This window comes from Lithobates pipiens, unplaced genomic scaffold (genome assembly GCF_037356315.1).
Source record: "Lithobates pipiens isolate NorthernLeopardFrog02 unplaced genomic scaffold, aLitPip1_a1.2 Scaffold_23, whole genome shotgun sequence".
Lineage (NCBI taxonomy): Eukaryota > Metazoa > Chordata > Amphibia > Anura > Ranidae > Lithobates > Lithobates pipiens.
The window spans coordinates 111,946,826-111,964,941 of NW_027507785.1; the positions used below are offsets into that span (position 1 = coordinate 111,946,826).

The following is an 18,116-nucleotide window of genomic DNA, read 5'->3' on the forward strand; positions in this document are numbered from 1 at the left end:
GGCAAAGTATATTCCCATGGGCAATACGTTTAAAAGGTTAAAAATAAAACCGATGTGGCTCACGGCCAAAGTTAAAAAAGCTATAAACTATAAAAAAAAGCTTTCAAAAAATATAAAAATGAAGGAACGCTAGTGTCATTTAAATGTTACAAGGAATATAACAGAATATGTAAAAAGGAAATCAAGGATGCAAAAATTCAAAATGAAAGACAGATTGCAAAAGACAGTAGGACAAACCCCCAAAAATTCTTCAAATATATTAATAGTAAAAAGGTTAAGTCTGAGCATGTAGGCCCTTTGCAAAATAATCTGGAGTGGGTGACTGGGGACAAAGAGAAGGCTAACTTATTAAATACTTTCTTCAGCTCTGTGTATACAAAGGAGCACGGGGAAGCTCATATCCATAATGGGGGTGGTACTGACGCAGCCCCAAATCCACAATGGCTCATAAGTGATATGGTCCAGAAATATTTGGACAGAATAAAGGTGGATAAAGCACCTGGACCTGATGGCATCCACCCACAGATCCTAAAAGAATTGAGCTCTGTAATTTCAAAGCCATTGTATCTAATTTTTAGGGACTCATTAATGACAGGAATAGTACCACTGGATTGGCGCAGGGCCAATGTGGTGCCTATATTTAAAAAGGGAACAAAGTCTTTACCAAGTAATTATAGACCCGTTAGTTTAACTTCTATAGTAGGGAAGATACTGGAGGGATTAATAAAAGACCACATATACGAGTTCTTGCAGGAAAAAAATATTTTGAGCAACAGACAGCATGGATTCATGAAAGACAGAAGTTGTCAGACAAACCTGCTTTCTTTTTATGAGGTGGTAAGTAAAACCTTGGACAGAGGGGTGGCGGTGGACGTGATATATTTGGATTTTGCAAAAGTGTTCGATACAGTAAGGTAAAGTCTACAGGTTTGGAAACATCAGTTTGTAGATGGATAGAAAACTGTCTAAAAGACAGAATTCAGAGAGTAGTGGTTAATGATTCTTACTCTGAATGGTCTAAGGTTATCAGTGGTGTACCCCAAGGTTCAGTGCTGGGACCCTTGCTTTTTAATATCTTTATAAATGATATTGGGTCTGGGATCAAAAGTAAAATTTCCGTCTTTGCAGATGACACCAAGCTATGCAGTGCAATAACGACCTTACAGGGTGTCACCAATTTACAAGCCGACCTCAAAGCTCTGTCTAAGGCTGCTTTCACACTGGGGCGGGAGCGGCGTCGGCGGTAAAGTGCCGCTATTTTTAGCGGCGCTTTACCGTCGTTTTAGCGGCGGTCTGCGGGCGCTAGCGGGGTGGTTTTAACCCCCACTAGCGGCCGAAAAAGGGTTAAACCCGCCCGCAAAGCGCCGCTGCAGTGGCGCTTTGCCGGCGGTAGTGCCGCGGTGTCCCATTGATTTCAATGGGTAGGAGCGGTTTAGGAGCGGTGAATACACCGCTCCTTCACCGCTCCAAAGATGCGGCTAGCAGGACTTTTTTCACTGTCCTGCCAGCGCATCGCTCCAGTGTGAAAGGGGCAGTTTTTTTTCAGGCGCTACACAGGCGCTATTTTTAGCGCTGTAACGCCTGAATACCGCCCCAGTGTGAAAGCAGCCTAATTGGGCGACTATGTGGCAGATGAGGTTTAATGTTGAGAAATGTAAAGTTATGCACTTGGGGGCTAAGAATATGCATGCATCATACACGCTAGGGGGAGTACAACTGGGGGAATCCATAGTGGAGAAGGATCTGGGGGTTTTGGTAGATCATAAGCTCAATAATAGCATGCAATGCCAAGCTGCGGTTTCCAAAGTGAGCAAAGTCCTTTCCTGTAGAATGAGAGTATATGCTGAGAGTACATGGGCTGGTATGATATTTATTTTATATATATATATATATATATATATATATATATATATATATATATATATATATATATATATATATATATATATATTTATTTATTTATTTTTTATTTTTTATTTTTTTTGGTTGAACTGGATGGACTTGTGTCTTTTTTAAACCTGACTAACTATGTAACTATGTAACCCTGCACATGTGACACAACATGAAGCAAAGGCAGGGGAGGGCTGGCAGCCTTAGGCCTGGGGGGCAAGTCCAGTCAAGTGGCCCATTGAACCACTGAATCAGCTCACCATCCATCTACACCACATTCCCCATACAGAGAGAGAGGGAGACTGCTCCACATTGCCCCAAAGAGAGAGAGACTGCTTGACACTGCCTGCACAGAGAGAGAGACTGCTTCACACTGCCTGCACAGAGAGAGAACCCGCTTCACACTGCCTCCATAGAGAGAGACCGCTTCACACTGCCTGCACAGAGAGAGACCCCGCTTCACACTGCCTCCACAGAGAGAGACCCTGCTTCACACTGCCTGCACAGACCCTACTTCACACTGCCTGCACAGAGAGAGCAGTCACTTTCTGTGCAGGCACTATGAAGCAGTCAGTCTCTGTACAGGCAGTGTGAAGTGGAGCAGTCTCTCAGAGAATGGAGCAGTCTCTCAGAAAGAGACTGCATGATTGCCCCCAGAGAGACTGAGAAAAAGAGCTTGCCCCTTCCCCACACCCAGTACACAGACCAATGAGACTGCAGGAAGATGAAGAGTGACTAAAGACTGTGCTGTCACTGCCACCACACTAAGCACTACCTGTGGAGTCCGGAGCTTCTCTGGTGAGTGAGCACCACACCACTGGGCAAGCCAAGCAAGCAGAGTAGCTGAGAGTCACAGTGAGCGCAGCAGGCTAAACACGCAAGTCCTGTTGTCTCCCCGGCATGAACACCAGATTCACCAGGGTGCAGGTTCCTCCTGTCTCAATTGCGGATAGTAAGAAATGCACATGCAGGCGCATGCCGGAGCACAGGCCAGATTGAGGGCATTGTGGGCCTGGTGCTGCAGTGGAGCAGGTTTAGGAGTGGCAGGGATATGAGGTAAGTAATGTCATATCCCAGCTCTTGCCCAGACTTGGTCACAGCCCCACAGGGCTGTAATGTTAGGGAAGCCCAGAACTTGAATTACCAAGCTTCCGTAAGAGCCGTGTGTCGGTGTGTGCTCTGAGGTGAAAGTTTCAAAGCCATCAGAATACAGTGATCACTGCTGGCAGCTATAGCAGCCAGCACTGATCACTAAAAAACATAAAGACACGCTGGTTGTACTGTCAGCTGATGAAGTCAAATTCTGTACAACCAGTCTGCACAGAGATAGGTTGAAATGTCTGCTGAACTGGCAGAATTTCAATCTGTCTATTGTGGCCTAAGTCCACCAGTCTCTGGGTTTAATAATATCCTCAAATCTTCTGAAAGGGGGGGCTCCACTTAGGTGTAGAAATTCACTTTGAACTCCACCTTATTTCCAGAACTCTCTTTAGGGTCCTTTAACACTGAAGGCGCTGTACAGGCGTTTTAGTGCTAAAAAATAGCACATGTAAAGCGCTTCTTATGCCACCCCAGGTTTCCCACTGGGGCGGTGCGCTTAAAGGACATTCTGAAAAGTCCAGCAAGCAGCATTATTGGGGCGGTTTGGGAGAGGTGCCCAGCCCATTGAAATGAATGCAACACGCCCGTTTTTAACACTTTCTTTGGCCACTAGTGGGGGTTAAAAGTGCCCCGCTAGCGCCACTAAAACAATGGTAAAGCGCCACCAAAATGAGCAGCGGTGTACAACTACCGCCCACATCGCCCCAGTGTGAAAATACCCTTTGGTATTAGATGTGCAAGCAAAAAGGTGAGACCACATCTAATACCTACAGAGAGTAATGGAAATGAGGTGGAGTTCAAAGTGAACTGTGTCATTACCTGCAGGGATTGGCATTTAGGGGGGTTAAGCAGGGATGAAATGTGATATCAACTATTCACTGCCTGTCAAATGCCTCTGAAAAGTGACCTGAGCATGGATCACTTTTCAGAGGAGTGGCTGCTGCAAGTGAATACAAGCATTTAGGCTCACACTGGTGTGCTGCGGTTTGGCTGCAGTGCGGGTGTATTGGCGGGTGTCACACCCCCTCAGACTTCTTAGGTTACTCATTGTTGCTGCATGTTCTGAAAGTGCACCAAACATGCAGCATGCAGGAGTTTTTTTGCACTTTCAGAACATGCAGTAAAAATGTGCATCCTCTATGTCCCAGGGGCAACATGCAGGATGACTGCCAGTACACCAGCACTGCAGCCAAACTGCAGCATGTCAGTGAGAGCCCACATCATACCACCTAGCCCTAGGAGGGCAAGGTACTGGCACAGGCTGCTAGAAAAAAACTCTTTGGCTACAGAGAGGAGGAGAGAGGAGGAGCTCACTTACTTGGATGGTCCCAGCCTCCCAGGAGCCTCACTGGATTCCAGCCAACTGCTCAGATTGAGCAGAGAGCAGGTCCAGCCTCTGCCAGCCAATGGTGTGGAGGAGGGAGGGGCTGGGCGGGGCTGTGCTGTGTAACACAGACTGTCAGCCCTGACATGAACACATCGCTGGCTCACAGTACTGGACTTGGCCAGCTCAGGAACTGTGCATGTTGCGGTTTTGAGCTGACGACACAGCAGCCTTTGCCACCGCATATCAGAGCAGCCCAGGGGGCAATTGCATCCCTTCCCCCTGGCCCAGCCCTCCCCTGAGCAAAGGACAATCTCTCCTTAGTGAACCATGCAAAGAACTGTCATATATTATTTTTGCCTTCTTCTTTTAGTTGACACAATTACAGATTAAAATATGAATTTGTAGAATCCTCATTTACTGATTTGTTTTCTTTTTTTCATTTTGTGATATTTTCTTTTTCTCTATCTTCCCACCTGCTCTCATTCACAAGGTGAATGTAAGTATTTTATTTACTTTAAACTATATTGCATGCACAATAATTTTTAGGATATGGTGATCAGAGCAGGAAGCAAAAAGGCAGAAAGATGATTTATTAAAAGATTGGAAGATTGGACAGGTATCTCTTGTTTATGCTAATCCAAGGTGCTGGGGCTAAAGTATTAATGCAGGAGGGAAGACTGGGGTAGAATCATTGACAAGGTAGTATATTTGCTTTTGCCATGTGAGGGGCCAGTGTCAATAGACTATTGTTCACTTTAGTTAATAAAAAAACAGTACAGCGCAAGCAAATAAAACAATACTAAAATGAATAAAATGCACTTACAAATCACACACTGTGCCCCAGTGCTAAGGATGAATGGCATATAGTAGCAATGTGTGTCCACAAGGATCAGCGTGTAGGACGCGGGTGATGTCGCGATCAAGGTCCGCTGCTGAAGTCCCGCCCAGTAGGCATGTAATGCGTACGGAAACCACGTGACCTTGATCGTGGCGTCACCTGCGTCCTAAACGCTTATCCTCGTGGACACACATTGCTACTATATGCCATTCATGTTTTAGCACTGGGGCACAGTGCGTGATTTGTAAGTGCATTTTATTCATTTTAATAAATACGTTCCGAATATTCAGGGAGCACTATATATTATTACTTTTATTCTATGTACCTGTCCTGGAGTTGATGATGAATACCATGTGAAAATTGCCAATCACCAGCATTTCATCCGATACCAGTGTGGGATTTTGCTAACTTACTACCCTTAAAGGGAACTGATATTTTGACCTGACTTCATTGTTAAAATTATTTAAAATCTATTTGTTGTGAGATGTTTTGTTTTAATTGTATTTGTAATTTATATTCTACAGCTCAAGGCCGCAATTCACCCCATCAATGTAAGGACTTAAATATTAATTCTTGATGTCATGTGTCAATTATAAAAATGGTTAACATATTGCTAAAATCTTTCAAAAGCAGCATATTCGGCTCAAAGTGGGGTTAAACCAAAATATAAAAATCTAATTTATTGCAGTTTATCAATCCTTAAATATGGTGGCTGCATTTGTTTTCTTTTATTAGGCTTTTTTCCTTTATTTCAAGTAGTAAAGCAGACACCTTTGTAAAGCAGCACTGTCAGTCTGGGGAGAGGGTAGTGTTATGCCGTGTACATACAACCGGACTTTCCAGCAGACTAGGTCTGACGGAATCAGTCCGTCGGACAATCCGATCGTGTGTGGGCTAATCTGATCGTTTCTCGTTAAACAAATCCGATGGACCTAGAAATAGAACATGTTTCAAATCTGTCCGACCTAGTCTGCAGGAAAGTCTGGTCGTGTTTACGCGGCATTAGACCAGCAGATTTGGATGGACTAGACCAGGGGTCAGCAACCTTTTTTCCACTTAAGGGCCAGATTCAAAGTATTCGAATGCATGAAGGGCCACATTCACCTGCTAATAAATTAAGGTCATGATAATCCTAACAGTAATAATAGTACAGTTTACCTCACTTTACTAATACAAAGATTTACATTACACACCCCGTGCACATTACACAGTCCCGCACCTCTGGCCCACTTTACATTACACAGCCCCCGCACCTCTGGTCCCCTTTACATTACACAGCCCCCCCCATCAAAGCTCTGGACCCCTGCACATTATACAGACCCCCCCTCCACAGCTCTGGACCCCTTCACGTTACACCATACCTCCCAACATTTTGAGATGGGAATGAGGGACACCTACTAGCAAATGTATGTAGGCATAGGGCATGCCTCCTGCTACACCACTTAAAGGAGAATTAACAAAAAAAGGTTAATTAAATCCACAAGGGCTTTTTATTTTTTACCACTACTATTCCTTTATATTGGCTTTTAGAATTTACAAATGCAGCAATTTAGAATTTGGATAAAAGGTTTAGCACTGGGAAACACTTTTTGAAAGATAAAAAGTGCACCAAAATGAGGGACAAATGATGGGGAACGAAGGACAGAGGGACATTGCTCCAAATCAGGGACAGTCCCTCAAAATCAGGGACAGTTGGGAGCTCCCCCATAACTCTGCATGTTACACAGCCCCCCCAGCTCTGTGCACATTACGCAGCACCCCCAGGTCTGGACCCCTGCACATTACACAGCCTCCCTGCATGTTACACAGCCCCCCACAGCTCTGGACCCTGCACATTACACAGCCCCCCTGCAGCACTGGACCCCTGCATGTTACACAGCCCCCCTGCAGCTCTGGACCCCTGCATGTCACACAGTCCCCCACAGCTCTGGACCCTGCACATTACACAGCCCCCCCGCAGCTCTGGACCCCTGCACATTACACAGCCCCCCCCCGCAGCGCTGGACCCCTGCATTTTACATAGCCCTCCTGCAGCTCTGGACCCCTGCATGCTACACAGCCCCCCACAGCTCTGAACCCTGCACATTACACAGCCCCCCCCCCGCAGCGCTGGACCCCTGCATGTTACACAGCCCACCCCCAGAGCTCTGGACTCCTGCATGTTACACAGCCCCCACCTACAGCTCCTGACCCCTGCACGTTACACAGCCCCCAGCTCTGGAACCCTGCACATTACACAGCCCCCCCCAGCTCTGGAACCCTGCACATTACACAGTCCCCCCAGATCTGGACCCCTGCATGTTACACAGCCCTCCAAGCTCTGGACCCCTGCACATTACACAGCCCCACAAGCTCTAGACCCCTGCACATTACACCCCCCCAGAGCTCTGGACCCATGCATGTTACACACCCCCCAGCTCTGGACCCCTGCATGTTACACAGCCCCCTCAGCTCTGCCCCTTCCTACCTTATGCATGCGGAGGAGGAAGCACAGCAGCGCTGAACAGGAGGCGGGAACTGCTGGAGTTCATTTTTCATATTAAGAAGCTAATGCTTTGTTGCTAGCACCACCTATCAACCAATCACCTGCTGATTAATTTAGAAAGTTAACTCCGGCAGTTCCATTTTGGTCCTCTATTCAGCACTTCTCCTCTGTCACTCTCTCCCTCCCTTGCTGTACAGGAGACAGTGTTTTCTATCTCCTGCTTCGCTCTGCTCTGAGAGGTGGAGTTAATCCGGCTGCCGGCCCTGGGTGTCACCCGGTTATTGGTACGGCCCACATCTGGCGCGGGCACCCCCACACCCTTTCACCGCTCACCTCTCTCTCTGCCCTGTCACAGCGCCTGAGCCTGCCCCGGTGTCACAGGTTCACTCACAGGGGGCGCCAGCCTGACACCGGACAGTCATTTTACGGGAAAGGGCTGGGTGTGGCCCACGGGCCATAGGTTGCTGACCCCTGCATTAGACTAACAAATTGAAACTGCATTCTAGCTAAAACTTTATACACAGTTACAGCAAACAGTGTTTTCCTTTTGGGATAAAGGTTTTACATAAATGAATAAAAACTGATCTTTGCAAGTACCCCTGTTAGTCTGAATAATTTGAATATCCAAAAATCTGAATATTTAAAAAAGTTTGTATGCAACATATAGCACTACCAAAACATTAACATAAAAAAAAACTGATCATACCATACCATGAACTTCTATAATAAAATATCTATATTAACAAAAGAAAATGCTAATCAATACATCAACACATATTTTATATATGTATATATATATATATATATATATATATATATATATATATATATAATTGTCATTGATTTAATGCATTCAATTTTATTTGGATATACAGTATTATTTGTAATGGTAGGAATTATTCATTTCAAACCACAACTCCAACGTTATGTACAGTAAGTGTATGTGCCAAGCAAGAATGGAAAAAACATATACTATATGTTTAGACATAAGCATGGGTGAAAGTAATTTATAACAGTCTTGTAAGCCCTTGTACACACAGTAGGAGATTCCGACAACCAAATCCGTCGGATTTTGTCCAACGGATTATGTCCGAAACTGTTGCATACACACGGTCGGAAAAAGTTGTCGGAAAATCCGACGTGATGACGTTATTTCGTTATGAGGGGGCTACGTTCAGGCTAGTAGCCATTAGCTTTGGTGTAGGAATTTGATCTGAGCATGCGTGGCACTTTGTCCGATCGGAATTCTCTACACATGATCGGAGTATGTCCGATCGGAGCATTTTGTCTGAAAATTTTACCAACAAGTTGGAAAACTTGGTCCATCGGATACTCCGGAAACAGTCCGATGTAGACCACACACAGTCGGAATATCCGACAAAACGGTCCGATCGGACACATTCCGTCGGAATCTCCGACTGTGTGTACAAGGGCTTAGAGTATGGTGTGGTGCTAATTTCTGTTTCAGGCAATACACTTCAGCTCATCTATAGTCGCAGCATAAATGTTGCTAATCTTTTCTTGTAGAAGGCCTACATGAAATGCAAGATATTTAATTCAAAATCGAAGCATTTTGCTGTTGCCATAATGACCAGACTCTACGTAGTGAAATGGTACTAAAAAGTCAGTTGTGTTATATTAATAACATTTGAAGACACGAGGAGAAGATAGTGTTGATAGTGGTGTTTAACCACACTGTAAAAAATATGGAAGACAACTGTTGGATAGGAAGTGACGTTTGATCACTTATTGTCTGAATCTTCAACCGACATAAGCTGAAACTTGGTGGGGATCACAGTAAGATCACCCCATCATTAGCTAAAGCAGCACATAGATGAAAAAACAGATTTCTCAAAGCTATAATTTTCAGGAAAAAATTATGCTCTTCATCTTCAACGTGACCAGCATCAAGTAATCAAAGTTTTCTGGCAAATGTAGTGATGGCCAATAGTATACACTGAATTGTGTAGCTTGTAACATAGGAATGCCCTAGGTCCTGCCTTTTGCATTCAGCTTGCATTTAGCTGCAATCATGTACACAGTGACAGCAGATTTGCTGTCTAAATACTAAACCGAGCTGTCCAGACATAAAAGCGGACCTTCACTCGTCAAAAACATTCCCCACTAGCATTCCCCTTAACTTCCGCAGGGTAATGTAAAAATTTTTTTTTTGGAGAGGGTTATTTGTTTTTTTATATATCCCGCCCCTTCCCTACATTTCTGTCTAGGCTCCGGCACCCGAAGCCTCCTGGGATATACACGTCATAAATCCCAGGAAGTATTCTCTTTTACATTCTGTAGCTGGAGTAGGATGGATTTGAAATGTGTTATCAGAGGCTGGCTTTCTGACCCATAAGGGTCAGCTGGCTCCCTCATGACATCAAAGAAGAATTTGGCATCACGGGACCAGTATATGACAGCTAAGTGGCAGATCACAGCAGCACAACACTGAATTTCCTGGGTGGGTGAGTATGTGAATTCAGAATAAACAAAATAACACAGGGGGAGTAATATCTATTTGAGAACTGAGTGACAAGGAATCAAAATTCGGTACCACATGCCATTCATATAAGTACAAAGAGAAAGGGCAGGCGGGACTTTAAAGGTCAAACAATCAATTTGAAAAAATATCATTTTTATTTAAACAATTCTTTAAAATTGCAGTAATCATTTACAAGAGTCACGTAATATTTCATTGGACATGTACAACCACTTCTTACTCTACATCAGTGGTTCTCAACCTTACTAGTGCCGTGACCCCTTGATAAAATTTCTCAAGTTGTGGGGACCCCTAACGGTAAAATCATTTTCATAGCGTGGGTTGTCAGCACCAAAGGCAAGACAAGTAATTTGCGCCCCAACCCACGGATATTTAGCGCTCCCTAAGTCCCTTCAACTTAGGATGTACCACTCTTTCTTTTTGTTCTCCGTTCTTTCCCTTTTATCCCTCTCTATCTTAATTTCTTGTTTTTTCCCCCATCCCCCTCTTGCTGTCTTGTTCTTTCTCTTATTCTCTCTCTCTCTCTTTCTCTCTCTCTCTCTTTCTCTCTCTCTCTCTTTCTCTTTGTTCCTCCCCCTCTTTTCCTCTCCCTTCCATGTATTCTCTATTTTTATTTCCTTCTCTTACTCCTTGGTGGGGGGGGGGGGGGGGGTGGGGGGGAATGGGATGAGTGGCAGTGCTGGCGGGGAGTTGGGTTGAGTGGCAGTGCTGGTGGGGGGTGGGATGAGTGGCAGTCCTGGGGGGAGTTCTGATCAGCCAACTTAGATGTTCTTGATCAAAGTCATCTGCTGTTTAGAGAACTGTAGTGGGGACTTTTAATGGCAACTATAATCTGCTGACCTCTATTCTCTGCCCCCAAGCCATGCTGTGAACTGAATGGGTGGCTGTGAAGAGGCTGAGCGGGCCACCACGGACTCCAGAAACAGCCCAGCTGGGCAGCCACAGGCTCCAGGGACAGCCCTTCTGGGTGGCAGCGAAAAGGCTGGGAGAGCAGTGCAGGCTTCAGGAACAGCCCAGGATTCGGTGACCCCTGGAAAATCATAATTCAACCCCCAGGTTGAGAACCACTGCTCTACATGTTTCGTTCAGAGGAATTTCTTCAGGAGTTTTTGTGTCATATGAAGTATTATATACTATAAAGAAAACATTTTTAAATGGGTATGCTTAAAAATTGCCAAAGATAAAATCACATGGTATAGCAATAGAACATATGTCCTATCACATGACATGCCATGTGATTTTATCTATGGCAATTTTTAAGCATGCCCATTTACAATTGTTGTTTTCTTTATAGTATATAATACTTCATGCAACACTTCCAAAAACTCCTGAAGAAGCTCCTCTGATTGAAACATGTTGAGTAAGAAGTAGTTGTACATGTCCAAAGAAATATTATGTGACTTTTGTAAATGCTTACTTTGATTTTAAAGAATTGTTTAAATAAAAATTACATTTTTTCAAAATGATTGTTTCTTAAAGGTACATTTTAGTACCTTTAAAGTCCCGCCTGCCCTTTCTCTTTGTACAGGGGGAGTAATGTTCTCTTTAATATTGAGAAACTGCTCTACCCCAGTTTTGTAAGTATTTTACATTATCATTAATAGTTTTGTTTATTTTTTCAGATTTGCATAACTACGCCTCTTCACCATATCAGTCCGGTAAATAAAATGTTTTTTTTTCCTGGATGTATTAAGGTCTGTTCCATAAATAGAGGTACTATTCACATGTGTGTCTTATAAATATGGTGTATGCATAAATATAATCCATATAATTATATTTAAATTGTATGCTGCTATAACCTTTGGGATTTCTGAAAAGCATAACCACATTATCTCCGACAATAAACCTCTACAGCCAACCTTGGATGCCTGTTAAAATATTTGTATATATTTTATCAGTTGCAGTTACTATTTGCGCAACTGTTTCTCAAATATTTTCAGTAAAAAAAAATACTCTCAAATTAATTTTAGCGCACTCTTCAATTTACTGCTAAATGTAAAACATGATTAAATAAATGCCAAATATGTTAAAGTGAAATGAAAGGCTCATAAAAAATAAATAAATAACAAAAATGTTATACTTATCTGCTCTGTGCAGTGGTTTTAAACAGAGCAGCCCCGATCCTCCTCTTTTCAGGCCACCCCGCCAGCACTCCTGGCTCCTCCTCTTCAACCAGTTCCCCCAATACCAAGTCGCTTGGACACATAGAGGACACATAGAGCTGGGGCTCGACCCCCCCTTCTCTTCATTTGCACACTGGCTGTGATTGACAGTAGCAGGAGCCAATGGCTCCCTATGCTGTTTCAGTGTGAGGAATGAGAGACCCGGGAGAAGCTTGGCTCTAGTGCACATCGCTGGATCGAGATGAGGCTCAGGTGCCCACACAGAAGGTTTTTTACCTTCATACATAGAATGCATAAAAGTAAAAAAACCTTGAGCCTTTAAAACCACTTTAAGCCTCACAATTGCGTGTGTCTGTGAAAAGAATAGGGTGGGCAAAATTGTCAAAAGATAATGCTTTGAAAGTCTTTAGCTCATCAGTTTAGAACTATTGTGTAAATAAAGGCCCTAGAATTATTCCTCACTTCAGCATGCATGGGATATTTAACATGTGTTGCCCAATTTATGATTACATATAGGGATGAGCTTCGTGTTCGAGTCGAACATACGTTCGAGTCGAACATCGGCTGTTCGCCCGTTCAGCAAATTCCGAACGTTATGGGTCGTTCGCGCCAAATTCGTGTGGCGCTCACGGCCCACAATGCACTGCGTCATCGCAGTGCATTGCTGGCTCATGATTGGCCAAGCATGCACTGTGACCCATGCTTGGCCAATCACAGCGCCAGCAGCGAGGAGAGCCATGATTGGCCACAGGCAGGATGCCTGTGGCCAATCATAGCTCAGGCTGTGTAGTACACGCCCCACACTATATAAGGCCGCCAGCGCAGCGGCCTAGTGTAGTGTGTTGGCGTCTGAAGCAGTTAGTGGGTGTTCTGTGTACCTTCAACACAGTACACACCGATCGTTTTCGGACGATTTTCGATCTTGCTGTTGTGTAGTGGTTGTTGTCTGTGTGCCCTGACCGCAGTATACACCACTATATTCACCTCACCTATATAGCTAGTGATCTATCTTTTATAATAGAGCTTGCAGTCAGTAGTGTTAGGAGCTTGTGTGTGCTGTCTGCATGCTCTGTACCCAGTACACACCACTATATCCACCTACTTAGCTCTTCTCTATTTGAGCCCACTTGCCATCTGCAGGAGTTATTGGAAGTTGTGTGTGCCTCCAGCACAGCACAGTATACATCTGTATATACCCCTTTATCTCTGGTGTTCTATAATAAAGGCATCTGCAGGAGTTAGTGTTTTTTTTGTGCCTCCAGCACAATATACACCTGTATCTACCCTTTATTGCTGTTCTCTAATAGAGCCATCTGCAGGGCTTAGTGGGTATTGTGTGACTCAATTACAGTACACCCCTTTATCTCTGGTGTTCTATAATAAAGGCATCTGCAGGAGTTAGTGGGTGTTGTGTGACTCCAGCACAATATACACCTGTATCTACCGTTTATTGTTGTTCTCTAATAGAGCCATCTGCAGGGCTTAGTGGGTGTTGTGTGACTCCATTACACTGCTGTTTTACCCAACTACCTTCAGGCCATTACCATGTCTGGAAGGCCAGCAAGGAGAGGCAGACAGGCGCGAGCCGATAAAAGAGGGCAAGCAGGCTCTGTGTCTAGAGACAACAGTGCTGGTCGTGGGCGCGGTGCATTGTCATCAGCACGTGGCCATGGGACACGCTTGTCCTTCTTTTCGGCAGCTGGACATGTTGAACCGCAACATGCCAACGACTTGGTAGAGTGGATGACCAAGCCCTCTTCATCCTCCTCAGCGTCTCTCACCCAGTCTCAGGGTACTAGCAAAGCAGCTGCCAACGCATCGTCTTACCTCCTCTCAATGTCATCATCAGTGACTCCTTCCCTAGACCCACCACGTCCTCCTGAGGAGTCTCCTGAACTCTTTGAGCACAGTGTTGGGTACATGCTGCAGGAGGATGCCCAGTGTTTTGTGGGCTCTGATGATGACACTCAGCTAGAGGAAGGCAGTAGCGTGAGCGCAGAGAGAGGGGATGCTCAAGAAGGACAGCAATCTGGCAGTCATGTTCCACAAGCTGCAGCATACTGCCAGGTTTGCTACAGCGATGAAGAGGGAGGGGATGATGAGGGCACTGACTCCACGTGGGTGCCTGGAAGGAGAGAGGAGGAGGAGGAGGAGGAGACACATGTCCAACGAGGCAGGATGCCCTCCGGGGGCCAGCTTAGGGGCAGCACACCGACTGAATCACACCGCAGAGCTTCGCCTGTGCAGGGCGCTGCCTCTGCACGTTATTCTAAAAGTTCTTTGGTGTGGGCCTTTTTTGAGACGAGTGCATCAGATCGCACCGCTGCTATTTGCAACATATGTCTCAAGCGTATCTCACGTGGCCAAAACATTAGCCGCTTGGGCATCACATGCTTGACCAGACATATGTTGACCTGCCATGCAGCTCGTTGGCAAGCGTACCTCAAAGACCCACACCAAAGAACAAAGCGGACCTCTCCTTGCTCCTCATCAGCTGGCATCTCCAACCCCACAAGACCTTCAGTCCTCTCTGAAACCTGCTCTGAGAGGAATGAAGGTGTAGAATTAGGTGTGTCACAGCCAAGTGCTTCCGGGCACTCTGCTAGCAGTACACCCACGTCCGATTATAGCAGGCAAATGTCCCTGCCCCAGCTGCTGGACCGGCGTAAGAAGTTCACTCCCAGCTATCCACATGCCCAGTGGTTGAATGCTAGCTTGGCTAAATTGCTAGCACTTCAACTGCTGCCTTTTCAGTTGGTAGACTCGGCCCCCTTCCGTGAGTTTGTACAATGTGCGGTTCCTCAGTGGCAGGTCCCCAAACGCCACTTTTTCTCATGGAAGCCGATTCCGGCTCTCTACCGGCATGTGGAAGGCAATGTCCTTGCCTCACTGGACAGGGCGGTCAGCGGTAAGGTGTATATTACCTCTGACTCATGGTCCAGCAGGCATGGACAGGGACGTTACCTGTCTTTCACGGCCCATTTGGTCACTCTTCTGGCAGCTGGGAAGGATGCAGGACAAGGTGCAGTAGTGTTGGAGGTTGTTCCGCCACCACGCCTCCAAAATGATTCTATTGGTTGTGACACACCTCTCTCCTCCACCCCCTCCTCTTCTTCTTCCTCCATGGCCTCTTCCAGTGCTCTGTCCTCAGAACCAGCGGTGCTTCGTAGGCGTTCCAGGGGCTACGCAAGTACGCAGGCAAAACTATGCCATGCTGTGCTTGCGCTGGTTTGTTTGGGGGACAGGAGCCACACTGGGGCGGATGTTTTGTCAGCTCTGCAGGGGCAGGCCGAGAGGTGGTTGACGCCACGCCAGCTTAAGCCAGGAATGGATGTTTGTGACAATGGCACCAACCTCCTCTCCGCCCTCCGACAGGGACAACTGACCCATGTGCCCTGTGTAGCTCACGTCCTTAACCTGGTGGTGCAGCAGTTTTTGGGCAGGTACCCTGGCTTACAGGATGTCCTGAAGCAGGCCAGGAAAGTCTCCAAAAGGAGTTGAACCTGCCCAAGAACCGCCTTATATGTGACATGCCCACCAGATGGAACTCAACGTTGGCCATGCTGCAGCGGCTGCACACGCAGCAGAGGGCCATCAATGAGTACCTGTGCGACTACGGCACCAGAACAGGGTCAGGGGAGCTCGGTTTTTTCTCACCACGCCAGTGGGGCATGATCAGGGATGCATGCACTGTCCTGTCACCGTTTGAGGAGGCCACAAGGATGGTGAGCAGTGACAGTGCATGCATCAGTGATACTGTACCTCTTGTCCACCTCTTGGAGCATACGCTGCGTGGAATAATGGACAGGGCACTTGAGGCAGAACAGAGGCAGGAAGAGGAGGACTTCCTTGCCTCTCAAGGCCCCCTTTATCCAGACAGTGTTCCTGCTGTGCCACCCATCACACAGGAAGAGGATGAGGAGGAGGAAGAGGAGGAGGAGGATGATTGTGTCAGCATGGAGGTGGAGGCTGGCACTCAGCATCAGCAGCAGCAGCAGTCTTGTAGGGATGATTTACAGTCCCAAGAAACACGTGGACTTGTACGTGGCTGGGAGGAGGTAGCTGCGGATCATGTTGTCCTTAGTGACCCAGAGGACTCCGGACCGAATGCCTCAGCTAACCTACGCTGCATGGCCTCCCTGATCCTGCAAAGCCTGTGGAAGGATCCTCATATTCTTCGGATCAAGGAGAGGGACCATTACTGGCTGGCCACTCTCCTTGATCCACGGTACAAGGGTAAGGTTGCGGACCTTATCTTGCCATCGCAGAGGGAGCAGAGGATGAGACATCTCCGGGAGGCCTTGCAGAAAGGTCTGTGCAATGCGTTCCCAGAGACTGGGAGGTTACAAACTCCTGGTCCTGGACAACGTGTTGCTGAGGCATCGGTCAGAAGGAGCGGTGGAGAAGGTGGCCGTCTGACTGATGCTTTCAGACAATTTTTTAGTCCGCAGCCCCAAGGTATGATCGGTTCCAGCACCCATCGCCAGCGTCTGATTTACATGGTGCAGGAATACCTAGGGGCAAGGTCAGACTTGGACACCTTTCCCACCGAAAATCCTCTGGCTTACTGGGTCTTGAGGATGGATCACTGGCCAGAGCTTGCACAGTATGCAATTGAGCTACTGGCCTGTCCTGCATCCAGCGTTCTTTTGGAACGCACCTTCAGTGCTGCTGGTGGCTTTGTTACCGATCACAGGGTGCGCCTGTCCACCGAATCAGTTGATCGACTGACCTTCATCAAGATGAATCAGTCTTGGATCACCCACAGCTACCAAGCACCTGAAGCTGATATAACAGAATAATTTTATTTGAAATATCACATCCCTTCAAGACTGCCTATGCTGATGCTGAGTGACTGTCCTGTTATGTTGATTGTCTATCCTCTTCCTCCTCCGCTGATATGTTGGAAGAACATTTCTGGTTTTGGGTGATGCCATCAGCCCAATTTTTCTGCCCCTGTTTAACAGGGGCGTTTAAGTATAATTTTTGATGCAATGTTTTGCAGCAGGGCTGATCCCTGCAATAAAACAAGAGTATATGGCAGAGGTTGCAGTGTGGTGGCACCAGCACCAGTGCCTAAGGCCCAATTTTTCTGCCCCTGTTTAACAGGGGCGTTTAAGTACAATTTTTGATGCAATGCTTTGCAGCAGGGCCAATTCCTGCAATAAAACTAGAGTATATGGGAGAGGTAACAGTGTGGTGGCACCAGCACCAGTGCCTAAGGCCAAATTTTTCTGCCCCTGTTTAACAGGGACATGTAATTACAATTCTTGATATAATATTTCACAGGAGGGCCCCTTCCTGTGCCCACCCAGAGTAACGGTGAGGACTTATAGTGTTGTGGCACCAGCACCACAACCACCAAAGGTCAATTTTAATACCACTGTTCAACAATGGCATGTAATTACAATTCTTGGTATAATCGTTCACAGCAGGGCGCTCCAGCGCCCACCAAGACTCACTTTGAGGGCTTACAATGTTGTGGCAAAACCAACACCTTGTTCCGCCATTTCTGCAGAGCATATAGGGCAGGCCCCTACTTTCAAACATCCAACTTACAAACATCTCCTACTTGCAAACGGAAGGAGACAACAGCAAGTGAGATGAAAAAAGATAGACGACAAAACAAATTATACAGGGGTGATAACCCTTCCCTATGTTTTCCAAAAAGCTTAAAAATAGTTTTTTGGACGAGCTACACTTTAAAAATGTACCGGTTGAAAATTACAAACATTCAACTTAACACAACAAACCTACACAGTCCCTGTCTTGTTTGCACCGCCTGTATACTGCTGTTCTGAGTATATAGGGCCTGGGGGCCACACGCATTTCCTTTTTTTAATATGGGTACA

General features: G+C 46.1%; 1 protein-coding gene across 4 annotated transcripts in view; it reads left to right on the forward strand.

Moving 5' to 3' along the window:
• The window catches only part of LOC143927811 (inter-alpha-trypsin inhibitor heavy chain H3-like), a 227,823-nt gene that overhangs the window by 174,879 nt on the left and 34,828 nt on the right, over nucleotides 1-18,116 (forward strand). For all 4 annotated transcript variants that reach the window (XM_077452193.1, XM_077452195.1, XM_077452196.1 and 1 more), the window contains 2 exons: nucleotides 5,681-5,707; nucleotides 11,764-11,799. In XM_077452193.1, the coding sequence (XP_077308319.1) occupies nucleotides 5,681-5,707; nucleotides 11,764-11,799 (63 nt within the window). The remainder of the gene's footprint in view (nucleotides 1-5,680; nucleotides 5,708-11,763; nucleotides 11,800-18,116) is intronic.